Source organism: Mus caroli, unplaced genomic scaffold (genome assembly GCF_978045245.1).
Source record: "Mus caroli unplaced genomic scaffold, Mus_caroli_1 scaffold_3, whole genome shotgun sequence".
NCBI lineage: Eukaryota > Metazoa > Chordata > Mammalia > Rodentia > Muridae > Mus > Mus caroli.
The window spans coordinates 5,048,443-5,072,070 of record NW_028227258.1 but is presented as its reverse complement, the minus strand read 5'-3'; the positions used below and the strand labels follow the sequence as shown (position 1 = coordinate 5,072,070).

The following is a 23,628-nucleotide window of genomic DNA, read 5'->3' as shown; positions in this document are numbered from 1 at the left end:
ATTGAGAGTTTGGCTGGGTATAGTAGCCTGGGCTGAAATTTGTGTTCTCTTAGTTTCTTTATAACATCTGTCCAGGTCCTTCTGGCTTTCATAGTCTCTGGTGAAAAATCTGGTGTAATTCTGATAGGCTTGCCTTTATATGTTACTTGAACTTTTTCTCTTACTGCTTTTAGTATTCTATCTTTGTTTAGAGCATTTGTTGTTCTGATTATTATGTGTCGGGAGGTATTTCTTTTCTGGTCCAGTCTATTTGGAGTTCTGTAGCCTTCTTGTATGATCATGGGCATCTCTTTCTTTAGGTTTGGGAAGTTTTCTTCTATAATTTTGTTGAAGATATTTGCCGGTTCTTTGAGTTGAAAATCTTCATTCTCATCCACTCCTATTATCCGTAGGTTTGGTCTTCTCATTGTGTCCTGGATTTCCTGGATGTTTTGAGTTAGAATCTTTTCGGATTTTGTATTTTCTTTGATTGTTGTTCCGATGCTCTCTATGGAGTCTTCTGCACCTGAGATTCTCTCTTCCATCTCTTGTATTCTGTTGCTGATGCTGGCATCTATGGTTCCAGATTTCTTTCCTAGGGTTTCTATCTCCAGCGTTGCCTTAATTTGGATTTTCTTTATTGTGTCTACTTCCCTTTTTTAGGTCTTGGATGTTTTTATTCAATTCCATCACCTGGTTGGTCTGGTTTTCCTGCAATTCTTTAAGGGATTTTTGTGCTTCCTCTTTAATGTCTTCTACCTGTTTAGCAGTGTTCTCCTGCAATTCTTTAAGGGACATTTGTGCTTCCTCTTTAATGTCTTCTACCTGTTTAGCAGTGTTCTCCTGTATTTCTTTAAGTGTGTTATTAAAGTCCTTCTTGATGTCCTCTACCATCATCATGAGATATGCTTTTAGATCCGGGTCTAGCTTTTCCGGTGTGTTGGGGTGCTCTGGACTGGGCAAAGTGGGAGTGCTGGGTTCTGATGATGGTGAGTGGTCTTGGTTTCTGTTAGTAAGATTATTATGTTTACCTTTCGCCATCTGGTAATCTCTGGAGGTAGTTGTTATAGTTGTCTCTGTTTAGAGATTGTTCTTCTGGTGATTCTGTTAGCCTCTATCAGCAGACCTGGAAGACAGTCTCTCTCCTCTGAGTTTCAGTGGTCAGAGCACTCTCTGCAGGCAAGCTCTCCTCTTACAGGGAAGGTGCACAGATATCTGGTGTTTGGACCTCCTCCTGGCCGAAGATGAAGGCCCAAAACAGGACCTTTCCCTGAAGCTGTGTTGCTTTGGTGGGTCACAGAAGCTGTCAGCTTGTGTGGTGCACACTCTCACCTGTGCAGACTATGTTCGGTGGAGTCCCGGAACCAAGATGGCTACCACCAATCTAGAGGCAAAAGCCTCCCGGGCCGGGTGGACACCTCTCCCCTAGCCAGGAAGGTGGCCGGATGTCTGGGGCCTGAAAAGGGTGCTGCCTCAGTATCTCTGTGGCTCCAGCCTGTCCCAGAAGCTGTCAGCTTCTGTGGTGCACACTCTCACCTGTGCAGACTAAATTCAGCGGAGTCCTGGAGCCAAGATGGCTACCGCCGATCCTGAGGCAAAGGGCTCCCGGGCCGGGTTGACACCTGTCCTCTGGCCTGGAGGGTGGCCAGATGTCTAGGGCCCAAAAAGGGTGCTGCCTCAAAGGCTCTGTGGCTCCTGCCTGTCCCACAAGCTGTCAGGTTCTGTGGTGCACACTCTCACCTATGCAGACTAAGTTCCTAAGTTCGGTGGAGTCCCAGAACCAAGATGGCTTCCGCAGATCCTGAGGCCAAGGGCTCCCAGGCCAGGCAGACACCTTTCCTCTGGACGGGAGGGTGGCCGGATGTCTTGAGCCCGAAAAGGGTGCTGCCTCAGAGGCTCTGTGACTCCTGCCTGCCCCAGAAGCTGTCAACTTCTGTGGTGCACACTCTCACCTGTGCAGATGAAGTTCCTAAGTTCGGCAGAGTCCCGGAACCAAGATGGCGTCTGCTGATCCTGAGGCAAAGGGCTCTCGGGCGGAGACCTGTCCTATGGTCAGGAGGGTGGCCGGATCACCTGAAGTCTTAAGCTCCTGTGGCAGGTGTTGTGGGTAGCTGGCGGGTGTCAGCCGACTCTGCGCCCTAGCTACCCTGGTGCTGGTGGGGGCTTGTGCCTCTACTCAGGCCAGGTTTTCTGCTTCCCTAACTAATGCAGTCTCAGGTCCCGCGCGATTGGATTGGAGCAGACGCTGTGTTCCACTCACCAGAAGTCTTAAGACTTCTGGTGGCCGGTGTTGTGGGTAGCTGGCGGGTGCCAGCCGACTCTGCGCCCTAGCTACTCCGGTCACTAAAAAACTCTTATTAAACCACTAACTGAATTCATAATGCTCACTCCACCCATAGTATGAAGTCCACTCTACCCTTAGGGAGTTTGCACTTGTTTTTCTTCCCAGCAGGACTTCCTGTATCTGTGTCTTTCATGCTTTATATTTAAATGGTGCTTTATCAGTTACTCTTCCTGCCTGCCTATTAGGCTCTGGGGCTCAGGCTCTCTAACTCCTTTTATGGTTGCATTTACACCATAGCATCACTCACTGTCAGATGATCTTATATCTATCCTCATGCTTTCTTGGTTGCTGCTTGTGTGACTGCATAGAAGGTATACAGGATGAGGCAGAGCTCCACCTAAATCTTTCTCCCCAAAGTATAAAGGTGGTAATCTGGGCCTTGAATCTGAAATATTTACTAAAATCCTCACTGAACCAATAATTGAATTAATAACTATATATTTTATTTTTTTCTCAAAAACTTCATTACATGAAGTTTATATAACATATTTATGTTTGTGTAACAAGGTTATGTTTGTTATTCCTCCCTCTCTCTGTCTCTGTCTGTCTCTCTCTCTCTCCCTCTCTTTCCACCAAGAACTCCTTTTAAGAGACCCCTTTGAACTGAAATGGTACTAGTTTCCCGGGGGAGGCTTGGAAAGGCAGCATCATGGTCAACTTGAACATTTATTGTTCTTAGAGAATCTCATCTAACTCTGTATGGTTGACAGGTTGTTGTCATGGGTGGTTCTAGTAGTTGTTGTATTTCATACAGGAAAAGCAAAAATTAAGAAAAAAGTGATTCAAGAAAAGTGCCACCGTTGGTCAATACCACAGCTGACTTTAATACTAGGCAGAGCTACAGTCTTGGTCTCCTTAGTGGGACACCTAGGTCTATGGGAAAGGAGTTGGTTCCCTTCCAGGTATGTGAGATTGGGAGCCTGAGATGGACTTCAGCATTGGAGACACATGTCACAACCAGCTTAAAAGACTTGGTATCTCTCCTTCTATCTGTGTGATTGGAAGTATCAACCACCTTCACTTCTTAAGCTTCAAAGAATATGCAAAATTAAAAAAAAAGATGATATTTTGTCCAAACATGCTGCGAACTCAAAAGTGTTCTGCCAAGAACCAGAGCTGTTTAGTTACCTACTAATGGAGGGTTCTGAGTGTGTGTTCTTGGGTTTATGATTAAATGTGTTAACAGTTCACTTTACAAGAGCTTCTCGCTCTTTCAAGGACACCATGGTACTCCTTGAGAAGCAACCACCATTGAAAAGCTAAAATCCCAAGCGACCGACAGAGCCTGCTTCTGGACGCCACATTCTCATGATTCTTGCACTCTACTCTCTTCTCAGGTGGATGGCACTTAGCCCTTGCCTTCATATTGCAAGTGACAGCAGCCTGCCCTGTGTCCTCTGTGGTATGCATGCAAGATGTAACCCTGTGCCACCAGCTAACCTACATAGTAAGTAATAAGCTCCCACCTGCACCAATCAATGTGCTGTGCACTGTCTGCCCTGACATCATCCAGAAAGAGGCCCCTCCCAAAGAGCAGGCCTAAAGCAACTAGGGGGCTTGTAACCTTTTATTTTCTGTCCCTCATTGTCACAACCAATGACAGGTCAATATCTTCAGTGCTAACTGAGATGCTTTTATTACAAAAGAATATCTGCACCCCACGAAGTTACTTAAATACGAAAAGGAGAAAAGGAGAATTTTGATTATTAACTTTTTTCAGTCCATGCATTGTGTAGATTTGAGCCTTACCATCAACTGAAGGAAATGTAAATGATTCTGAGTCCTCAGCTGCAATTGTTCAGCATTTGTAAGATTAACCAACATACTAGCAAACCCGATCATTATCAAAGCCCATCTCAGTTTGAAAGTCCTCTCTCTCTCCCCCCACCCTCTCTCTCTCTCTCTCTCTCTCTCTCTCTCTCTCTCTCTCTCTCTCTCTCTCTCTCTCTCTCTTTATCGGCAGTAAATGAGCTGTAGAAATGCTAACAAGAACTGCTGCCTGTATTCATTACATATTGCTTGCTTAAGTCAACAATTTAATAAGACACCTTATTAACAGATTTGAGGAGAATGTGATTTACATCCTGATATTCACGGAAGGGATAAACAAGCTATAAGCTCTGTCAGTGGAAAATTCTCAAAAATGAGCCTGCACACAGACAGAGTGAGGAAGGTAATTTCTTTCATTTCTGAAATCTCAGAGCTCGCTGGGAACTCAGAAGTAGACACTCATCCCGTCTGAAGGGAGAGTTTCATGGTAGTCATGCAGTGTGCTCTGTTCCTGACCAGCACTGAAAGCAGGAACAATGTGATTCTATCCCAAGAGTAGGCTTCCGTGGTGTGTGTGGGTGGCAGAGTTGGTGTCCCCTCTGCATGGCTGCTCTTCCATGTTCCCTTATACACAGGATGCTGTCCCTGTGGGGCTAGACTTAATGAATACAGAGTCAGAAAGGTACAGGGTAGCTGTGGTGTCTCCTTGCAGATGAGACATAGAGAAACCAGAGCTTTCTCAGTGAGAGTCTGCAAATCCCAAGGCACTGGGCACCCAACAAACACTAAACTCCCCTGAACTTATTAGACTCGAGAGCAAGAAATGCCAAACTGGCCAGAATGAATAGAATTTAAATGATCAATAATATGTGCTTTAGAAAGTGCCCTGACTTAAGCTTGTGTGTGCTGTCAGGAGGGAAGGGATTATTCCAAGGGAAGGCACTAGGAGCTTCCTCTGTCTTTTATATTTTTATCCCTTTGTTTCAACCATGCATCCTGAATTTCCCAGGAGAACTGGAATTTGCTTCCTCCATGGCTGGTTGCTCTAATATCACCTTCAGACCTCCAGGGTACAATGGGCTCTTTCATTCTCATGATACTGTCATCTGCAGTCAAAATGACTTTAGCATGATAAAGACGTGTTACAATAACTCCTGATTACAATGCATCTTTATTGAGTTAAAATGCTTTGGTTTCTGAGGACAGAGCAGCTAAGGCTCAGAGGTGATTATGGGAAGGGATTTAACAGTTGGAAGCCCTGAGTACCACCTGTCATCACAGGAAAGACTTCATTGGAGGGAACAGATATCAGACAGGAGGCCAAGATGGCCTCTACTTAATGAGAACCCTGCTGACAGACCCTCCAGTTGTCTGGAGAGAATTTAGATCTGACTAAGTTGACAACTTTAGCCTGGAGCAAAAGAAGGAAAAACAAAGGAAGGAAGGAAAGAAGGAAGAAAGAGAGAAAGGAAGGAAGGAAGGAAGGAAGGAAGGAAGGAAGGAAGGAAGGAGGGAAGGAGGGAAGGAAGGACGGAAGGAAGGGAGGAACTAAGTTCCCTCCGTCCCCACCCCAGCTAACACCTTTAGGTTGGAGAGATTGGAAAGAAAAATTAATTGATTTTCTAGCCGAAATATCCATCGCTGACACAAGTCTTATTAGGGAGCCTTACCAAATCAGGTCAGGGGTTGGAGTAGAGGTCTAGAGGGATAGTAGAGTTGGCCCCTATCAGAACTCAATCTCTAAGGAAGCCTGAAAGGCCACCTTCAAAACAACATCAGTGTGGGTGAGTCCCCAAACCAATTAACTCCACATACCGAAGAGCTTGTGGGCTTATGTCCCTTCAACATCATGTTCCACAGACAGAGGGAGGTAAGACCCAGCTTCTTACAGCCAGCTTTGGACAAACTTGTAATTGTTCTCATTTTGTTTTTCCCACCCAAGTGTCAAGACTCCCTCTCTTCTCCACCCTGTGCATGTATGTGCCTAAAGCTTGTGTTTTCTTCCCCACAGCAGCTCCCGAGACCACCAGGGTTCTAATCCTTACAGATAGAGACCTCTCTTCAGTAAAGCATACCAATTTGACTCTCCTGGTTAACTTAGCTCTACTCTCACTGAGCCAAAATGGAATTCAGGAAGGCTCCCTGCAAGGCCTCACCAAACTTTGGACCTTGTCTATGGGCCACAACCACATCCCCAGTTCTTCTCTGTCAGACACCTTCAGCAAGCTGCAAAGCCTGCAGGTCCTAGTGCTGAGCCATAATGCCCTCCGCAGCCTGAGAGCAGCCTGGTTCCGGAATACCAAGGCCCTGAGATGACTCTTGCTGGATGGAAATCAGATCACCAATCTCACATGGAGTTCTTGTAAAGGCGTGAACCTCCACAGACTCAGACATCTGGACTTGTCTAACAGTTTCACTTCCTTCATTGAGAAGGATGCCTTCCAGCTCCTGCCCCAAATGCAGGAAGTGGATCTTTCTAGAAACAGGTTGGCTCACATGCCAGATACATTTACCCCACTGAAGCAGTTGAGCTGCCTGAGCTTGGAGCAGAACCGCTGGAGCTGCACCTGTGATCTTTACCAGCTAGGCGGCTTTTTTTCTTTCTTTCTTTTTTCTTTTTTCTCTTTTTTTATTTAGATATTTTTTATATATACATTTCAAATTTCAAATGCTATCCCGAAAGTTCCCTATACCCTCCCCCCCGCCCTGCTCCCCTACCCACCCACTCCTGCTTCTTGGCCCTGACATTCCCTTGTACTGGGGCATATAAAGTTTGCAATACCAAGGGGCCTCTTTTCCCAATGATGGCTGACTAGGCCATCTTCTGCTACATATGCAGCTAGAGACATGAGCTCTGGGAGTACTGGTTAATTCACATTGTTGTTTCACATATAGGGTTGCAGACCCCTTCAACTCCTTGGGTGCTTTCTCTAGCTTCTCCATTGGGGGCCCTGTGTTCCATCTTATAGATGGCTTTTTAAGAAACTTTGTGAAGTCTCCAGCTCACACCCTTCATAATACCAAGAACCTAAACTGTGAGGGGTTCCCTCTCACCTGTGGCCACTGCGAAGAACATGCAGAGACTGTTTGAGACCAACTGTGACTCTAAGGGTCATAACATCACTTTGGCTCTAAAGGACAGGCGTCCTCTCCTCCCAGGGCAGGATGTGGCTCTCATCACTGTGCTTGGCTTTGCAGGTACACCTGGGAAAGAGGCCTCTTCTTTCCACCCTTGAATGTGTTTTCTTAGAGCATATGAGTCGTCTCCACAGCAGCTGGGAGAGCGGGAGGATTGTGGAAGGGAGAGGTGAATGGTGTAAAGGTGCCCGCAGACCTAGCACAGGTTGCCAGCACTTCCCATTTCAGAAGAGCAGTGTAAGACAAGAGATAGGAACCCGAGAATGAAGGACTACGGTCCCAGTGTAACTCGTATAATAATTTGGAAAGATGAACTCTTCTTGTTACAAACACTTCTTGTTACCATGACTGCAACACAGGGATACTCTGTTTCAGTAACCGCTTTCCACACACAACTGGGATATTTATCTACGACTCAAGGAAAACGTTTAAAGACACGGTGAGCTGTAAGCACTTGGGCATCCATATCTGTGTACTTTTCCTTCTTGTAAAAGTCACCAGTGGGGATATGAGAGATGGCTCAGTGGGTAAAGACATTTACTTCCAAGCCAATGGCCTGGATTCTGTCTGCAGGGACCACATAGGGAAGTCACATAACTTTTTCACTGTCTTCTGACCTGTTTGTGCTGTTTGTGAGTGTCCATGGCAAGCTAACCATGTGTGCGTGTGTGTGTGTATTAAAAAAAATCGCCAGTGGGCTTTTTCAGAACCATGAGCCAGTATCAGCAGGAGAAACGTAAAAACCACACACACTGGGCCTGTAGAGCATAGTCACTGAGCCAGTCAGTATATGATGCAGATTGAACTCTGCCTCCCCTCTGACCATACTCATGACTTAGAACAGGCACTGTGCCTTGTTGCCGGAGGGCTTTGAATTCTTGGAGGACTTGTATCTTCTCTTTCACATACTTGGCCCATATCAAGAAAGGGATAGATATAACTCAATTTTTAAGAGTAATGGAATTTAAAAATGCATTGAGTATCATATCTTGCCAGATGAATGGTACACAGTATGGCCATTAGTCGAAATTTCTTGAGTTATTGATCTCTCTGTGTGTTTTAAAATGATCTCAGTGCATGGTGACAAATATACACAGGATAATGAGGGTTGTGTATGTGTCTGTTTCTCTGTGTTGTGTTTTTGATTGTGTGTGTACATGAGCTCACACATTTCTCTGTCTGTTTGTATATTTGTTTGTGTGCTTCAAATTCTGTCTGTCTGTCTGTCTGTCTGTCTGTCTGTCTGTCTGTCTGTCTATGTCTTGTGATTGTCCTCTAACATTTGTGTAACAACATTGGTAATCTAAAATGCCAAGACATAATTTCCCACAAATGGCAGAAGTGTTACAACAGCAACAGATCCTCCCCCCGAATGTATCCAGAATCTGAGAGCCCAGAATAATTAACAGATTTTCCAGAGAAAACTCAGGCAGCTGCACAGCCAAGTTTAGGTCATGGGGTTCAAAGTGGACTGAGAGGTTCAGGCATTAAACAGGCAACACAGGCATCACGTGTGTATGTGTCTGGTATGGTGTAGCATGTCGTGTGTACAAGTATTCATACAGCTGTGTTCACATGGTGGCTAGAGAAGGGTGTGGGGTGTACTTCTCTATCAGCTTCTACCTTTTCCCTTGCGATGGCCTCTCACTGAACCTGGAGCTAAGATGGCAGCCAGCAAACCACAGTGATCTTTCTGGCTCTGCCTTCCATAGCTCTGGTGTTACAGAGCACATGTGACCACACCCAGCTTTTCTCTCAAATGGTGAGGATTTGATCTCAGGTACCAAAGTTTGTGCAAACAGCACTCTTACCCAGGCATTCACGTCTCTGACCCTGGAATTCTTCATATACAAACTGCACAGTAGAATAAAGTCAATTAAAACAGCTATTGTCTGGCTTGATGGTTTTCCTGTGTGATAGATGATAGATGCCTTCTGTGTCTTCACACGTGTGAGCACCACGTGTCTCCCACGGTGTTCTCCTAATTGTTCTTTTTTTTTTTTTTTTTTTTTTTTTTTTTTTTTAATGCCACAGGAGCCATTGGCCTTACATGTGCAGGGTTAATCATATTTAACTGGAAACTCCAACAAGGCAGAGCAAATGAACGCACATCCAAAAACCTTTGTTGCCGAACCCTCCATGAATCCCTGTGTGCTCAGGAAGCAAGAAATGGCCGTGCCGTGGGGTACTGTAACTGCCACTTAACTCGAGAAAATGAGACAGAGGTCATGTCCGATGTGGGCTCCAGAAAGGAAACACCACTTAGACAGGAAAACAGCCATCAAGCAATGCTGGCCTCCAAGTCCACAGCCCTGGATGTATCAGTCAGAAAGCTGAAAGGGAGAGACCATGGGGCACACAGTGCTCACTCTTGCCTGGACGATGAGCTGCTACAGGCAGGATGCTTGGGGCCTCCTGGGAACAAGAAAGCTCTTTATGATGCAGACTTGGTGACAAGATGTTGTCCAAAGACAGCTGAAAAGCCAAACAACCAGAAACATGGAGAAATCCAGTCTCAAATCCTGCCACAGCATGGAACAAGAACAATAGGTGAGCTTGTCTGTTAGAAAACCCCACTGTGCTTAGAGAAGTGCTATAAAATTCACTGTAGTCTGTTTAGTCTGTTTCTTCCTTTTTTGAAGATATAAAGGTACTGGGAGGGAGGGAGGGAAGAAGGGAGGGAGGGAGGAAGAGAGAGAGAGAGAGAGAGAGAATGATATATATAAACACACAGGTGAAATTCTGAGAACCTGTGGATATATAAACATGCACATATGTATGTCCAATAATTTGTGTGTATAGGTGTGTGTAAACATTCACATGTGTTTGTCTGAGAACCTGTGTGTATGTGCAGTGTGTATAAACATGCACATGTGCACGTCTGAGAACCTACTTGTATGAATAAACACACATATGTGCATGTCCAAGCATATGTGTGTGCCTGTGTAAATGCACACATGTGCATGTATGAGTATCTGTGTATGTGTCTGTGAGTCTGTGTGCCAGTAAATGTCTCTGTGAGAGTGTGCTGCCTGTGTCTGTAGTGAGTGTGAGTCTTTCTGTCTGAATGTTTTATATGTGCATCTGGATGAGCTATCTATGTTGCCTCTCCTCCCTGAAAAGTGAATGTTGAGACCCAATTCTTAAGGGTGCTTTAAAAAGGAAAGAGAAGCCTCAATAGCAATATTGCTGAGATTTCTAAGAACGTGCGTACCAGCTTTCATCCCAGCATCCTCTGAGCTCTGACGCCAATTTGCAGTAAACAGCCTTCCTGGAGCATGGCATTTGAGAAGAATGGCCTCCTAACGCTAGTGATTCATTTTGGAAACAATGTCAAGAAACACACTTTGCTTGCTGAGCTGTCAAGCATTATAACTTCTCAGTTCTGGGAAAGTCAGGGCTTAATTCATTGTCTCATGTTGGGAGCCCAGTGGACCTGGCCATGGCACCAACCTGCTGGCTACAGGCAATGCCAATACTTCTGCGAAGGCAATGAATCAAGCAGCTTCCTTTCCTACCTGAATTCTGGGGCAATGCTCTCATGCCATGCAGTGCACACTCGCACTTACACGGCTGCTCAGGACCCAGGCTCTGCCACTTATTTCAACTGGTTTGGAGGAAGCAGGATTTTCTGTGGAAAATGAATGACAGCGGAATCATGTGATACACTTTCTGTGGAGATCTGGCCCTAAGGCTGGATTCAGGCACCACAGGATAAGAATGTAACTATATTTTATTTCCTATGTGGCATAAGGCAGGATGTGAGTTTATCTGAGTGTATTTCTTGCTGGTTCCTTGGGGCTGAGGGTTTGACTCCAGAAAAAGATGGCCAAGAAAAAACAGCTTCCACAGAAGACAGAAAAGATTGGTTTTACTTTATAAGAAATCAAGGCTTAGCTTTTTCATTTCCTTTTGGCTTTCAGAGGAACCTAAAGCCTTACTTGTTCTGTCTGTAGGGGACTTATATACACAAGAGGACATGGCTAGTTAACTCTTGGTAGCACTGGCTTCTTGGTTTGTCGCATCAATGACGGCATTGGGGAAACACCTGAAGTTCTTCAACATCCTGGGGGAGGGGTTTGGAGGTGGAGAAGAATTCAGGAAGGCAGCCAAGACCATACTTGGTTTTGGAGACAAGTTCAAGTCCCTGTAACATGGGACTTCAGAACAGACTTCTCTGGGTAGAGAAAGTGCAAGAAATCACCTAGTTGAGTAGTTCTTGCTGTTTGCCTTCAGTTTCTAGAACTTCTGAGAATCTGATGAAGACCACCAACTCTTCCCCAGGATACTTACACATGCACATTGGCCCTTTCCTCACCAGCAGCTTTCTCAAAGTAGCCCACAAGTATGCCTTAGGGTATGGTGACATTCTAGCTTGGGCTTGGCTCACCTCTTCCTTTGCCTAATAAATGGGAATTCTTCCTTTTTTTTCCCTTTCTAAATTAAACTATTTCATGAAATAAGAGAAAGCAGGCTGGTGAGACATAATTCTACTCATTGCAGATAAGAATGAGATAGACTGATCTGAGTCCTGAGGAGGAACTGTGGAAAAATAACAAATACCCAAATGTATTTCCTTCCTCTTAAATGTCCTAAGATGGCAGAACTTCTACAATAGACCATGGTTCTTGTTAATATCAAATGTGCTAACAAATATGTAATATTTATCACACTGTCTAGTTGTTCCTATACGCAAACTGATATTAGGTTGTTGTTGATATTGTTAAATGTGTAGTATTAATAGTACATATTATCTATACTATTTTAAAGTCACAGGTAGATATTGCCACCAGGCAATATCCCAAATTACCCACTTATTAAGAAATCTTTAGTGGACATTTCATTATGGCCTTCTGCCTTCGTTAAGGCAACAGGTATTCTTTTTTGTTGTCTAGGTTACTCTGCTTGAGGCCTGAACATTGCCTAATATTTTGTCTATATTCTTCCAAATTTGTGTTTCCATTTTCAAAATGGGAAATGAATAAGAAAAACCTATTGTGCCATTTGGAAAGGATTCAGATGTCAGTCATCTTTAAAGCTAACATAAACATGATGGAATCTAAGTATGAGCACATATGTCATTTACAATCCTAATGGTACAGTTTCTAAGTCAGCATCACAGCTGACTGAGAAGTGGCTAGGAAGAACACGGTTTCAAACACAGCAAATAGTCAAGGGTCCTCTTTCCTATCAGCAGAAAGTTAGGAAATACTCAGGAATTATTACAATTAAAAGAGTCATTTTACGACTTGCATAAGGTTCATAGACCTCTAGTTGTTTTGGATACTAAGTGTGACTAGTGGTAAATTCCTGCATTTATTGTTCAACAGATATGAGCAGTGACACATTTAGAAGCAGACATGTGACATCTGTCCCAACCTTGGCAAGAGTGAGTCTTGGGAAGCACTTAACAAACGAATCATGGCAGCCTCCAATAGGAAAAGGAGACAATGCTGCACAGAGATTTTTCATCACCAGTTCATCCTCCAAGCAACAGGAGCCAGGGGAACGTGTTGTAGGCAGGATTGCCCACAGACATAGAGTGGGATATGACCATCATCAGGACCCTTTAAAGAGGAGCAAACCTACACATTCTCATTCCAATACTTCCTTTACCTGCAAATACATGTTCTGGGATGCATTTCAAGATTTTATGAGGGAGAAGAAGCCAGATAGAAGAGAGCACACAGAATCTGAGAAGCAGCAAATTCAAATCAACAGAGCAATAGAAAAATTCCTCAGGAGTCAGGGGAACAAAGACAAGTCAAGGCTGGCAGCAAAAATCAAGAAGGCAAATTCTACAAAGAGGGTTAAATTCCAGGACCTTGATTCAGTTAGGGCAAAAGGGCTGGTGATGTCAGCAGAAACACCGGTCTCCTGGAGAGAGCAAGACAGTGAAAGCCAACACACGGCTTCCTTGGATTTAAAAAACTGTACCAGCATGGAAGAGGTCAAAGAAACAAGAGAAAAGCTTCCAGAGCAACAGGCTCTGAAAAAGAAGAGACTCAAAGCCTCCCATCTGAGGGAGAAAGTGAAGGGACAGAATGTAAGGATAAAGGTAGACCTGCACCCCTTTGGAAAAACTCGGGTCCACCCGGAGGAATCCACATCAGAACCCACCAAGAGACATCAACCAGCAAGGTTACCTCCCCAGAAACCAGCCAGAACTTCTGAGAGAAAAGTCAAAGCAAAATCTGTGTCTTTGGTCAGTTCTCAGCTGCCAGAGAGGAACGGCCATGCTAAGCTCCCTTGTTCAAAGGAGCCACTGGAACACACCCTAGATCAGACCCCTTATCGGGAAAGAAATGGCACCTTCAGAGCCGACAGCTTGTCTGTAGACAGTCGAGGTTCTGAGCAGGGCAGATGCTGCCCAATGGGCCACACTCCTAATGGGAGCTTATTAATGGTGCCTCAGGCCTCAATCAGGGTTCCTGAGCACCAGCGTTCACCTCCTCTTATCTCATCTGAACAAATGGAAAATGTCACTTGTCCACAAGGAGAAGTTCTCAGCCCCTCCCCAGCCTGTTTGGGAAATGGAGAGAATAGTGTTTTACGATCTCAACACTCCAGGGGGGTTATTGACCAAGCAGTAATGGTGTCCACTCAACACACAGACCAGGACAAATTAAAGATCAATGGATTAAATCAGTTTACTTTGTCCCTTGGAGACCAGGTGATTGATACCTTCTTGAAAGATCACATTTTGGATGAGAATCGAGCTTTACAACAGGAGGAGCAAAAATCAGGCCATGAACAGTGTGCAAGTGAGGGTAAACCATTAACGAACACATTCAACGTATTCAATGGAGGAGTGGAAAATTATATTATGGGTGGGAAAGAGATTGATGTAGGAAACAAGATTTCTCACACGGAGGATCATGTATCCTCTCCCACTGCCTGGATACAACCCTATAATAACCTGCCATTCATGATGCCACACTGTCTCCCACACCAGGACAACTGTAACTGGAGAGGAACAGACACAAACATCCTATCACAGGGAGATAACAGTGGCGAACCAGCAGGGATGCAGGCAGGGGTGGGAGAACAGAGACAAACACTCCAGGAGAGAGATGCAAATCCCCAGACAGCAAGTTGGGCAACACAAATGGGCCCTGCAGAGGAAAGGCAGCAGACACTGGAAGGTTCAGGGAAGGAGAAACTTGTGTTGTGTTATCCCAGCTCTGACAAGGAGACTATTTCCACTAAAGACTTGCGTAAAGTTGAAACCAGTATGCTACAGACTGAGATGGATCCTCAAACTCACAACCTTGAGCCTCATTGCAGATACCCTGGAGATAGTCAACCAGATAGAGATGACAGGGAATACAGGAGAGCTGCTAGTTCAGGGGGGACACCAGGAACTCCTTACCTCTCACAGGAGTTAAATGTCATTCATTCCGAGGCAGAACAGGCTGCCTCTAATTCCTAACAGTGAAAATGGAGCTGAAAACCCTTCTTGAGAACCTCATTAGACACATCATTTACTGGAGACTCTTGCCCACCACTTTTAGAAGTAGAGAGTCAGAAACAGCAACTTGCATCACATCCATTTCTTGCTTAGGCTATCTTCTTGGCAGATCAAAAATATCCCTAGACTCTGTGGACACGGAACACATATCATTCACGGAATAGTTTCTCTGTAATTCTTCATTCCCAGTGAGATAAGAATTCATAGTCAGCTATAGCACAGAAATTGAAGATGGAGCCTGGATTATGTTCCCTGTAGTTGAATGAATAGGTTCCTTCAAGGAATGGAATGATGAGAACTTTTGCCTAGTCCTGGAAAATCAACCAAAGACTTAAAAAGTCTCAAAGAAATGAAACGTTCAACATGAAGAGAACATTTTGCATGTGACGTTTATTTTATGGAAATTGTTATGCACGTCTCAATTAGTGCTATTACAACCTTGCTTTCTGCACTGATGAGCACAGATTCATGTGCGCCTGATCTGTTTTCTTAATTATGGTGTAATGAAAATTCAGCCGTGTTTGTTAATTGTACTGCAGAGTGGTAAATTTTACCCATTTGTAATCGCTTTGTCGATAATTTTCTTAGATCTTAAGTAGAAGTCTTAAAAACCCTGCTATTTCTCTAAGGGGAAATAATTGAGGATTTCCAGGCCAACTGTAAAATTTGAAAAACCCTCTCAGTCCAGAAGAGGGCAAGCTCAGCTTCCTTCCTTTCAGAAGGGCAAACAGGTTTCAGAAGCAACACAGTGGCTCAAGAACAAAAGGAATTTTAATGAGCTTTATTGCCAGTTGTTATTAATATAAGTCTTTGAAAACCAAATAACCATTATTGCGACTCTTTGGAGGTTTGGTCTCTCCAGCTGAGTTTGCCACTGCTGTTTGCTGAGAGCATTCCCGCCTTGCACAGAGGAACCAAATGTGCTCGTGAATACTGGATTTAGCAGCCATGGTGCTAAATTGATCATTGAATCATTGATCAATTTAAATTGACCAATTGAGCCATGGTGCTCTTAATCATTGAAAGTCACATTTACCTGAAAATAGGTCTGCTCAGGCAATTTATTACTGATACCCAAGTAAGATGTTTAGCCTATGTATTCACAGAGTAGAATACTATAGTACACATTGTGTACTGTGGGTAGGGAGGAGATTAAGCAGAAACAAATGTTCTCTGTCCCATCTTTGTATCTGTCCTGGCCTCTCTTCCTTTTAGCTATATTAGATATTTATAATATGAAATGAGCTTAAGGGGCTGTTCAGACATTGCAAACACTGTGTAAACCTACTGCATTTCTATTTCCTATGTGGATCTGACAGCCAGTGATGAAACATTCTCATTTTGAGAGCCTTTCACCCCCTTCCTCTGTCTTGCCAAGAATCAGACATCTCTGGCTCAGTTCTTGTCCTATCTGTTCTCATTTACCCGCTCTGCCTGGGCTTCACTCTGTTATCACACACCCGTGCCTCCTTCCTCTCCTGATACCAGTTCATCGTGGAAACACCTTTGAGGTGAGAGGAACACCTAACTGCTGTCAGTCTCTTCTGTTCTGACTGACAGCTCTCTTGGAGAGGGGGATGGGGCGATGATTTTTTTTTTCTATACCCATCTTTCATTTTCCCTAATATCTCAAAAGTTCTGGCTCTGTAATGAAGGGCCCCCAGCCTTGTTCTCTCTCCTTGCCACTGCAACCAGCATTACAGCTGCAGGGGTAAAACCTCCTCTTCCTCATTGCTGCCTCTCAGAAGGCAGCAGAGATGGCCCCCTGCACCTCGTCACCTCTTTCTTAGGCTGCTTCATTTGCAACAGATCGTGGGTTTCTGTTAGTCTCTGAGTCCCCATGGCAACTGCACAAGTGCTTGTTATAATCAACTGGATCACAGTGCCAGCAGCCCCTGGAGGTTGTTCTGACCTCAGAACCTTTGCTTTTGCTTTCATGCTTCAGATCTGTCTCTACCGGGCACATGCTGCTAGGGTGCTTATGGGAAGCATAGTTTCAGGCTGAACCCAGGGATGCTCATTCTGAGCTGGAGGATGGGGCTGGAGAATCTCTACTTTTGCGCAGACATGAGGGTGAAGTGAATAACGTGCTGCCCAACAGTCAAAGATAACCCAGAGGTTACTTCATGGACAGAGTTACACGCAACAATTTCAGTAAAAAATGGGAACCCCTTCATACCTAGCAAATATATTTCTAAGAAAAAAATTCATTATATAATTTTTACTACTTTAGTGGTAGGATTAAAATCATCTATAATTTCTTGTATAAATTCATATTGCAGCTGCAAAGGTTGACATTATTTGCCAAAGTCAGTCTGGTCTCCATTGCAAATTCCAGGCCAGTCTTGATTACACAGGCACTGTTTAAAAAACAAAACAAAACAACAAAGCATGCTTATGTTTCTGTTACTGTCTGGAAATGCCTTTAGTCGGTGTAGACACTTAAGCCAGTACCACAGACTTTGGGGACTTGGACTGTGTCATGAATTTTGAGAGGGAGTCTGGGGGTGACTAGGTAGGAGTTTCAGAGGTGCAAGGGGGAGAGTAAATGATGTTAATATAGTACGAATGTCTGAAATTCTCAAAAATTGAATGTGGACATGAAGCAATGGGCAAAATAACATAATGTTAGTTGTTTATATCTAAAGATCTCTTTATCAAATGCTATCTGCTCTAGAGGTTTAACCTGTCACTGACTTCAGTGTTATCAAAACCAGCAAACCCTTCATCTCTTTGCTCACAATAGATGTACATGTTTTCTCTCAGCATGCATGAATTCATTCTCTCACCCGATCAGTGAATGCCAGTCTTTGGATTTTTGATTTTAGCCCAATTGTCATTTTCGGGACAACTTCAAGGACTCACACTCTCTCTGTCCTCAGCTTTCTGGAGTTGATTTCCTTTGCATTTTCATAGATTCTTCCTTTGTCTTGGCTCATAGTCCTAAATTTATTAATGTTTATTTATTTAATCACTACATAATGGTTAAAGCCCTCAGGTCCATGGACAACACCACAGGATTTAGCAGTAGAGACTTAATAAACTAATTGTTGAAGAAAAACCAGAGTGTTGGTCTCTTGCTGCTATCCCCTTTTCAAACACCCTGCTGATATGGTAAGGACCTTTGCAGGCATTGTAAAGACAATAGAAAGAGCAGAACATCATTGGATGCCAGGACCGAGGCCAGACCCACTTGAGTGAAAGCTCGATGTCACTAGATGCTTGGCAGCTCCCCTGTTTAATGACACTTTGTCTATCTTTCTGCCTGAAACTAGAGCCAGCCTATGTGCTGTACTGATAAAATCCAAGGGGTCACATTGCAAGAACCCTCCTCAGAGTATTTTAAGTCATGCAATTTTTGTATAAAACTTTCCAGATAACCAAAATCTAGGCATGGAATTTGAGGTGCCGACAAGAAGCATTCGTTCATTTACTCTACAGATATTACCTTTCTGAGCACTTACAAAGTGTGGTTCTGAGTTCTGGGGTTACGCAAATGAACAAAACCAGACCAAACAAACAAAACAAACTCTGCTATTATGGTGTTAACCTGCCAGTTATGAGAAATTTCTAAATTCATCAAAACGCACAGCAGATTGAGTGGCCAGAAGAAGAGGTTATCCTATGAAATACTCAAACTTCACCCTGGGAGAACATTCAGCTTTCCTCTGAAAGGTTCTACGAACATAGTGGGTTGGGCAATCACTTGATTTGGGTGTTGCCTTCAACAAAAAACAAAAGCAACAAAAACAAAATAAAAAAAAATTGGCCAAATCATACTTTTTTCTTTCAGATGTCTTATATATTTATCAGATCTATTTTTTGGGGTTACTTTCTGAAATAGGAACAGCTTCACTTTGTCTACTTCCTTGTTGGGGAGAGTTAAAGTGTTTAGGAAGACTGAACCATCAAGGCTGTGGAAGAAAAGACAAGAGCACATTTGCTGGTGTTAACAGTCAGAATCTTTGGGCATTCGTAGACAAGGAGCTCAGAACCTAGGTCGCTGCCTTCTACTCCTTGGACCTGTGATGTCATGACTAGATCTGAGCAAAATGAGAGACTGCCATAGTAGAGACCACCTCAGGCACTGCTGTCTCCCAGTGTGTGTGAGACAATGCAGATTCACTTGTCAACCTATGAGTACCCAGAGAACATAGCAATAGTGGCTGCTGTTGCTGGATTCAGGTTGCTGCTGAAGACCTCATTTTCTGGGGTCTCCTGCAAGTTTGCTTCATCAGTGTGACTCAACCATAGCCAACCAAACTGCAGCAGGGATAGGGCTGTGTGTCACCTCTCAAACATAAGTCTCTCTTTGACTAACCAGCTGTGAGCAACATTTCAAAACTAGAGAGGGACAACAAAGACATTGAGCTTCCCGGGGCCATTAGAGACTGAAGCACAGACTGTGGGTCAGCCTTCCCATTGGTCTGCTCTAACTCATACTGGATATAGATGTTTCAGTCACACTGTGTAACAGGCTGTGAAACAGCACACATTTTATAAGAAGAAACAAACTCACTCACTTCGGGACATGCATTCCAGCCCCGCATCAGCAGAGATGAGATTGGCTTGGGGATGGAGTAGCCGATGGGAGGTCTGATGTGGTGGTACGCCATATCTGCTGCTGCAGCGGCTGCAACATAAAGTTGTAAATCTTACTTATTCCAGAAAGACCGAGAGAGACATTTAAAGGCAAAGTGCATGGGATTTGTCAGGACCTCTGGGCTGACTTCCTCCCTTACCTATAAAGAAGACTAGACAGTTTGTACTAAGTTTATTTTTATTATTTCCTGTCTATTGGGCAGTTGAGTCTATGCAGTGAGCAGAAAGAGTATTATAGAGGAACAAAGGACCAAGTAGTTCAGGATGTTTTACGTATGCAGATAGACACACTACAGAAAAGAGGCTGGAGGACAGACTGGAGGAAACTCCACAGTGTCCGGCCAGCAAGATGGTTCAGTGGGTAACGATGTTTGCCACTAATCTGTGTTTGATTCTTCAGTCCTACATGGTGGAAAGAGAGAACTGACTCCTGCAAGTTGTCCCCTGACTTTCACAGGTGCTCCATCACATGCTCACTCAAACATTTGTTCACATAAACAAATGAGTTGTAACAACAATTTTCAAGACCTTACCATGTTATACATGCAAGGTTAGTGCACTTAGGTTACAGTGCATGGATTATCGCTGGACTGGAGAGATAAGAAGGGATCTGTATTGCTTTAGAAACATTGAGAAACATATCCATTGAGATTTTGAATTTTAATTCTTCAGAAGTACTTGTTGGTTAACTGGGAGAGGATAGCGCACACCCACGATCACACTGGAGCTGTTCATCGTTGAAATCCTCCAGTCCTGTCTGGGAGCACAGCCTTCCAGGTCATGTTCATGTTCCTCTCAGATCTTGCAGCATGGCACTGTAATTCCTGATTGCTTTGTATTTCTCTGTGGCTTTTTTTTTTTTAAAGAATTTTTGTTTTTGTTTTTGTTTGTTTTGTTTGTTTGTTTCTTTTCTTTTTTTTTTTTTGTTTTTTGAGACAGGGTTTCTCTGTTGTTTCCCCCAAAGATTTATTTATTATTATGTATAAGTACACTGTAGCTGTCTTCAGATGCACCAGAAGAGGGCATCAGATATTATTACGGGTAGTTGTGAGCTACCATGTGGTTTCAGGGATTTGAACTCAGGACCTTTCCCGTTGAGCCATCTCACCAACTCCTATTTTTAATCACTGATTTCTACATCCCCTGAAAGGTAAGTACATGGATTTTTAAAGTGTTTTTTTTTTTTTATCAGAGTATCATGGTAGATAAAGATATAAACTCAAGTATTTTGGACAATCATTTAAAGCAGGTACTAGTGTCTGAGCCTGGGATGAGTTTGTAATTATTGACATTTAAAAAAATAACCCACAATTGGCATAAGCTTTTGTTCCAGAGTTCCCCCTTTTTCAATAAACATGATAATGAAAAAGGCAAATAACACATTATTCTCTAATGGTTAAAAATGAAGGAGAGACTTTCAGATTACACTATATCCTGGCTCTAGTATGTAGTGAAGTGTGGTGAAGTAGCATTGGCTTGTATCTTACTGGCTTTGGGATCTCAATCTCTCTCTCTCTCTCTCCCATTAATTTATTTATTTACTTTACATCCTGATCACTGCCTTCCCTCCTCCTGATACCCCTCCTCACACAGCTCCTTTCCCCAGCCCCCTCCCCATCTTCTCTGAGAGGGAAGAGGCCCTGTCTGGGTATGACTCAACCCTGGCATATCAAGTATCTGAGTGGCTAGGTACATCCTTTCCCACTGAGACCACACAAGGCATCCCTGCTGGGGAACAGATTCAACAGACAGGTATCAGCTTTGGGAACAGCCTCTGCTCCAGTTATTTTGGGACCTACAGGGAGACCAAACTGCACATCTGCTACATATGTGCACAGGACGGCTAGGTCCTCCCCCATGTGCTTTTTGGTTGGTGGTTCAGTCTCTGAGAGTCCCCCAAGTTTACTTGGCTCTGTCTTCCTGTTGAGTTCCCATCCCCTCTGAACCCTTGATCCTTTCTCCAACTCTCTAATCTCTGTCCAGTGTTTGACTCTGGACCTCTGCATCTGTCTCAGTCAGCTGCTGGGTGGAGCCTTTCAGAAGATAGCCATGCTAGGCTCCTGTCTTCAAGCATAACAGAGCATCACTGATAGTATCAGGGATTGGTGCTTGCTCATCGGATGGGTCAGTTATTGGCTGGCTGGTTCCCTCCATTTCTGTTCCATCTTTGTCCCTGTATTTCTTGTATCGTGGATGAATTGTGGATTGAAAGTTTTGTGGATAGGTTGGTGTCCTTATCTCTTCACGGGGTGTGGAGGTCCTGCCTGACTACAGGTGGTGGCCACTTCAGGTTTCATATCCCTACTGCTATAATTCTCAACAGCACTTCCTGCAGTACCAAAATCCACATCTGCTAAATTCTGTTTATCCTTCTCATCTCAGCAGATCCAGTGACGTTACATTCAAAGTAAATTAAATTTATTGCTTTTTTGGGTTATTCTGAATTAAGACCTAGTTGGACCAATTGTAAAATTACTCATTCTTTGTAGGAATTGAAAAAATAAGGGAATTAGAAAATGTAAAATATTATTATTGAGAAAAAGACTATTCTATCCATAAAACGAGTTGAGCTGAGCAGAGTCATCTCTTCTGATGCCTTTTTAGGGTCTGAGATCAATTACAGAAAGTGATTGTCTGATTCTTTGCTATGAGTCTGGAAAAATCATTTACAGGTGAATGATATTTGTCAAAATATGTGTTAAAATATTTTGAGAATCTCTCTTTTCCATCCATGATTGAGCCTATGTTGACATATGATTATGGAGTTCTTTTTTTCATAAATTAAAACATTAAGCAATTAAGCATTTTCCATGTTATTAAAACTATGTGTTAACACATTTTAATGACTGCATTTACTGTGATTTACTTAATCACTTCTCAATTTTAGGTTATTTGAAATTCTTCAAAGAGTATTTTTTAATGGGAATTTCTGTATATTATAGGTGAGACATTTATGGTATATTAAGGGGTGAAAATAACCTATCAAATGACATGAATACTTTCAACCAGCTCATATTAGTGAAGCTGTTTCCCTGAGCATCTCTATTAACAGATGCTCTTACTAGGAAGTGGAAAGATGTTGTTACCACCACTGCATCAGAAAAAGAGTTCTTTTCAAAAAGCAGCTGTATGGTTCCTTGTTGTTTAGACTGTATTCTTATTTATTAAAGCATCTTTCTTGGCTCACCAATATAGGAGTGGAATCCCTTCATGGGTTATTCTGAACTATTTTTAGTTTCCCTAAGAATTAAGTAATCCAGAATTACCAAAGAGACAAATGCTTGCTTTCACTAATCTTATGACTGTACTATTACGTGATGACTGGTTAGTGCTGATTCAGCTCCAGGACATGCACAGAAATCAGTCCAGTGAGTGTGTTCAATTACAACAGGTCTCCTAGTGAGTGGAGACGGACTGTCCTCAGAAAGGGTTAAATTGATGCCTGTCCCCAGCATCTCTGTCAAAGCTCTTTCATGTTGTGAGATCAAACATGAGAGTAATTTATCTGCTTCTTGGTAGCATGTCTGAAAAGTCCATTTTGGTGAGTGATTTTTCATTCTTCGTTGTTCAAAGCAGACTGCGAGCCTTTGGAGTCTCCTCTGCTCTACTCTTAGTCATGAGGGTTCTCTTTATCACCTCTACTTAAATGTGGGGCTCTCCTGTAGCTCCAGGGAAGTGGGGGAACTGCAAGTTGCCACTTTTAGATGGTTGGTCAGTTTTGCCTGTGGCAGGCTGCTCTGAAAGCTAGGAAATTTCCTGATACTCAGATCCAGGGACAGGACTCTCAACCCATGCATCAAGTCTTTTCTCTGATTCTTACAGAAAATATGTTAAATGATTTGTGAAAATGTTGGTTTCTGCTTTTTTTTTAAAAAGGCACTTTGCCATTTAAAGAAAGTAAGTCCATATTTAAAACAAGAAAAAATTCATTGTTCAATTATGTTTAAAGTTTTATCCTGAGTACATGATGCTATTCGACTGCGTCTAGCTGCCCCCAGACCTCTCTGCAGCAATGAGGTGCCCTTCTGAACTGTATAGAGCTGCCTCCAGACCTAGCTGCATCTCTGAGATGATGGTCTTCTGAACTGTCAGTGTGTAACTTACATTGTGTAACTGTCCTGGGTACTTACATTATGAAAATGTGACCGAGGAACTGAATTTGGAGTTTGGTTATTTTCAATGAACAGTTTTAAGTGAAAATAGCTATGCTCAGTGGTCTCCATATTGATTGGCACTATACTTCCACATAGTTTTTTCCCTACACACATTATTCTGATTAATGAGACTTTAACATAATATTGTAACTCAGCCCCAAGAGTCTCTT

The 23,628-nt window shown here is 43.2% G+C and overlaps 2 protein-coding genes across 2 annotated transcripts in view; one reads left to right on the top strand and one right to left on the bottom strand.

Annotated features, from left to right (window-relative positions):
- Tnni3k (TNNI3 interacting kinase) overlaps window positions 1–23,628 on the bottom strand; it is a 311,536-nt gene that overhangs the window by 61,273 nt on the left and 226,635 nt on the right. The window contains 1 exon segment of the mRNA XM_085835372.1: window positions 19,226–19,335. Within this exon segment, the coding sequence (XP_085691498.1) occupies window positions 19,226–19,335 (110 nt within the window).
- On the top strand, window positions 3,249–14,663 carry Lrrc53 (leucine rich repeat containing 53). Its single transcript, XM_029475142.1, is given in 7 exon segments — window positions 3,249–3,297; window positions 3,661–3,774; window positions 6,105–6,680; window positions 7,063–7,133; window positions 7,135–7,291; window positions 9,266–9,781; window positions 12,562–14,663. Coding segments are annotated over 7 exon segments (3,585 nt in total).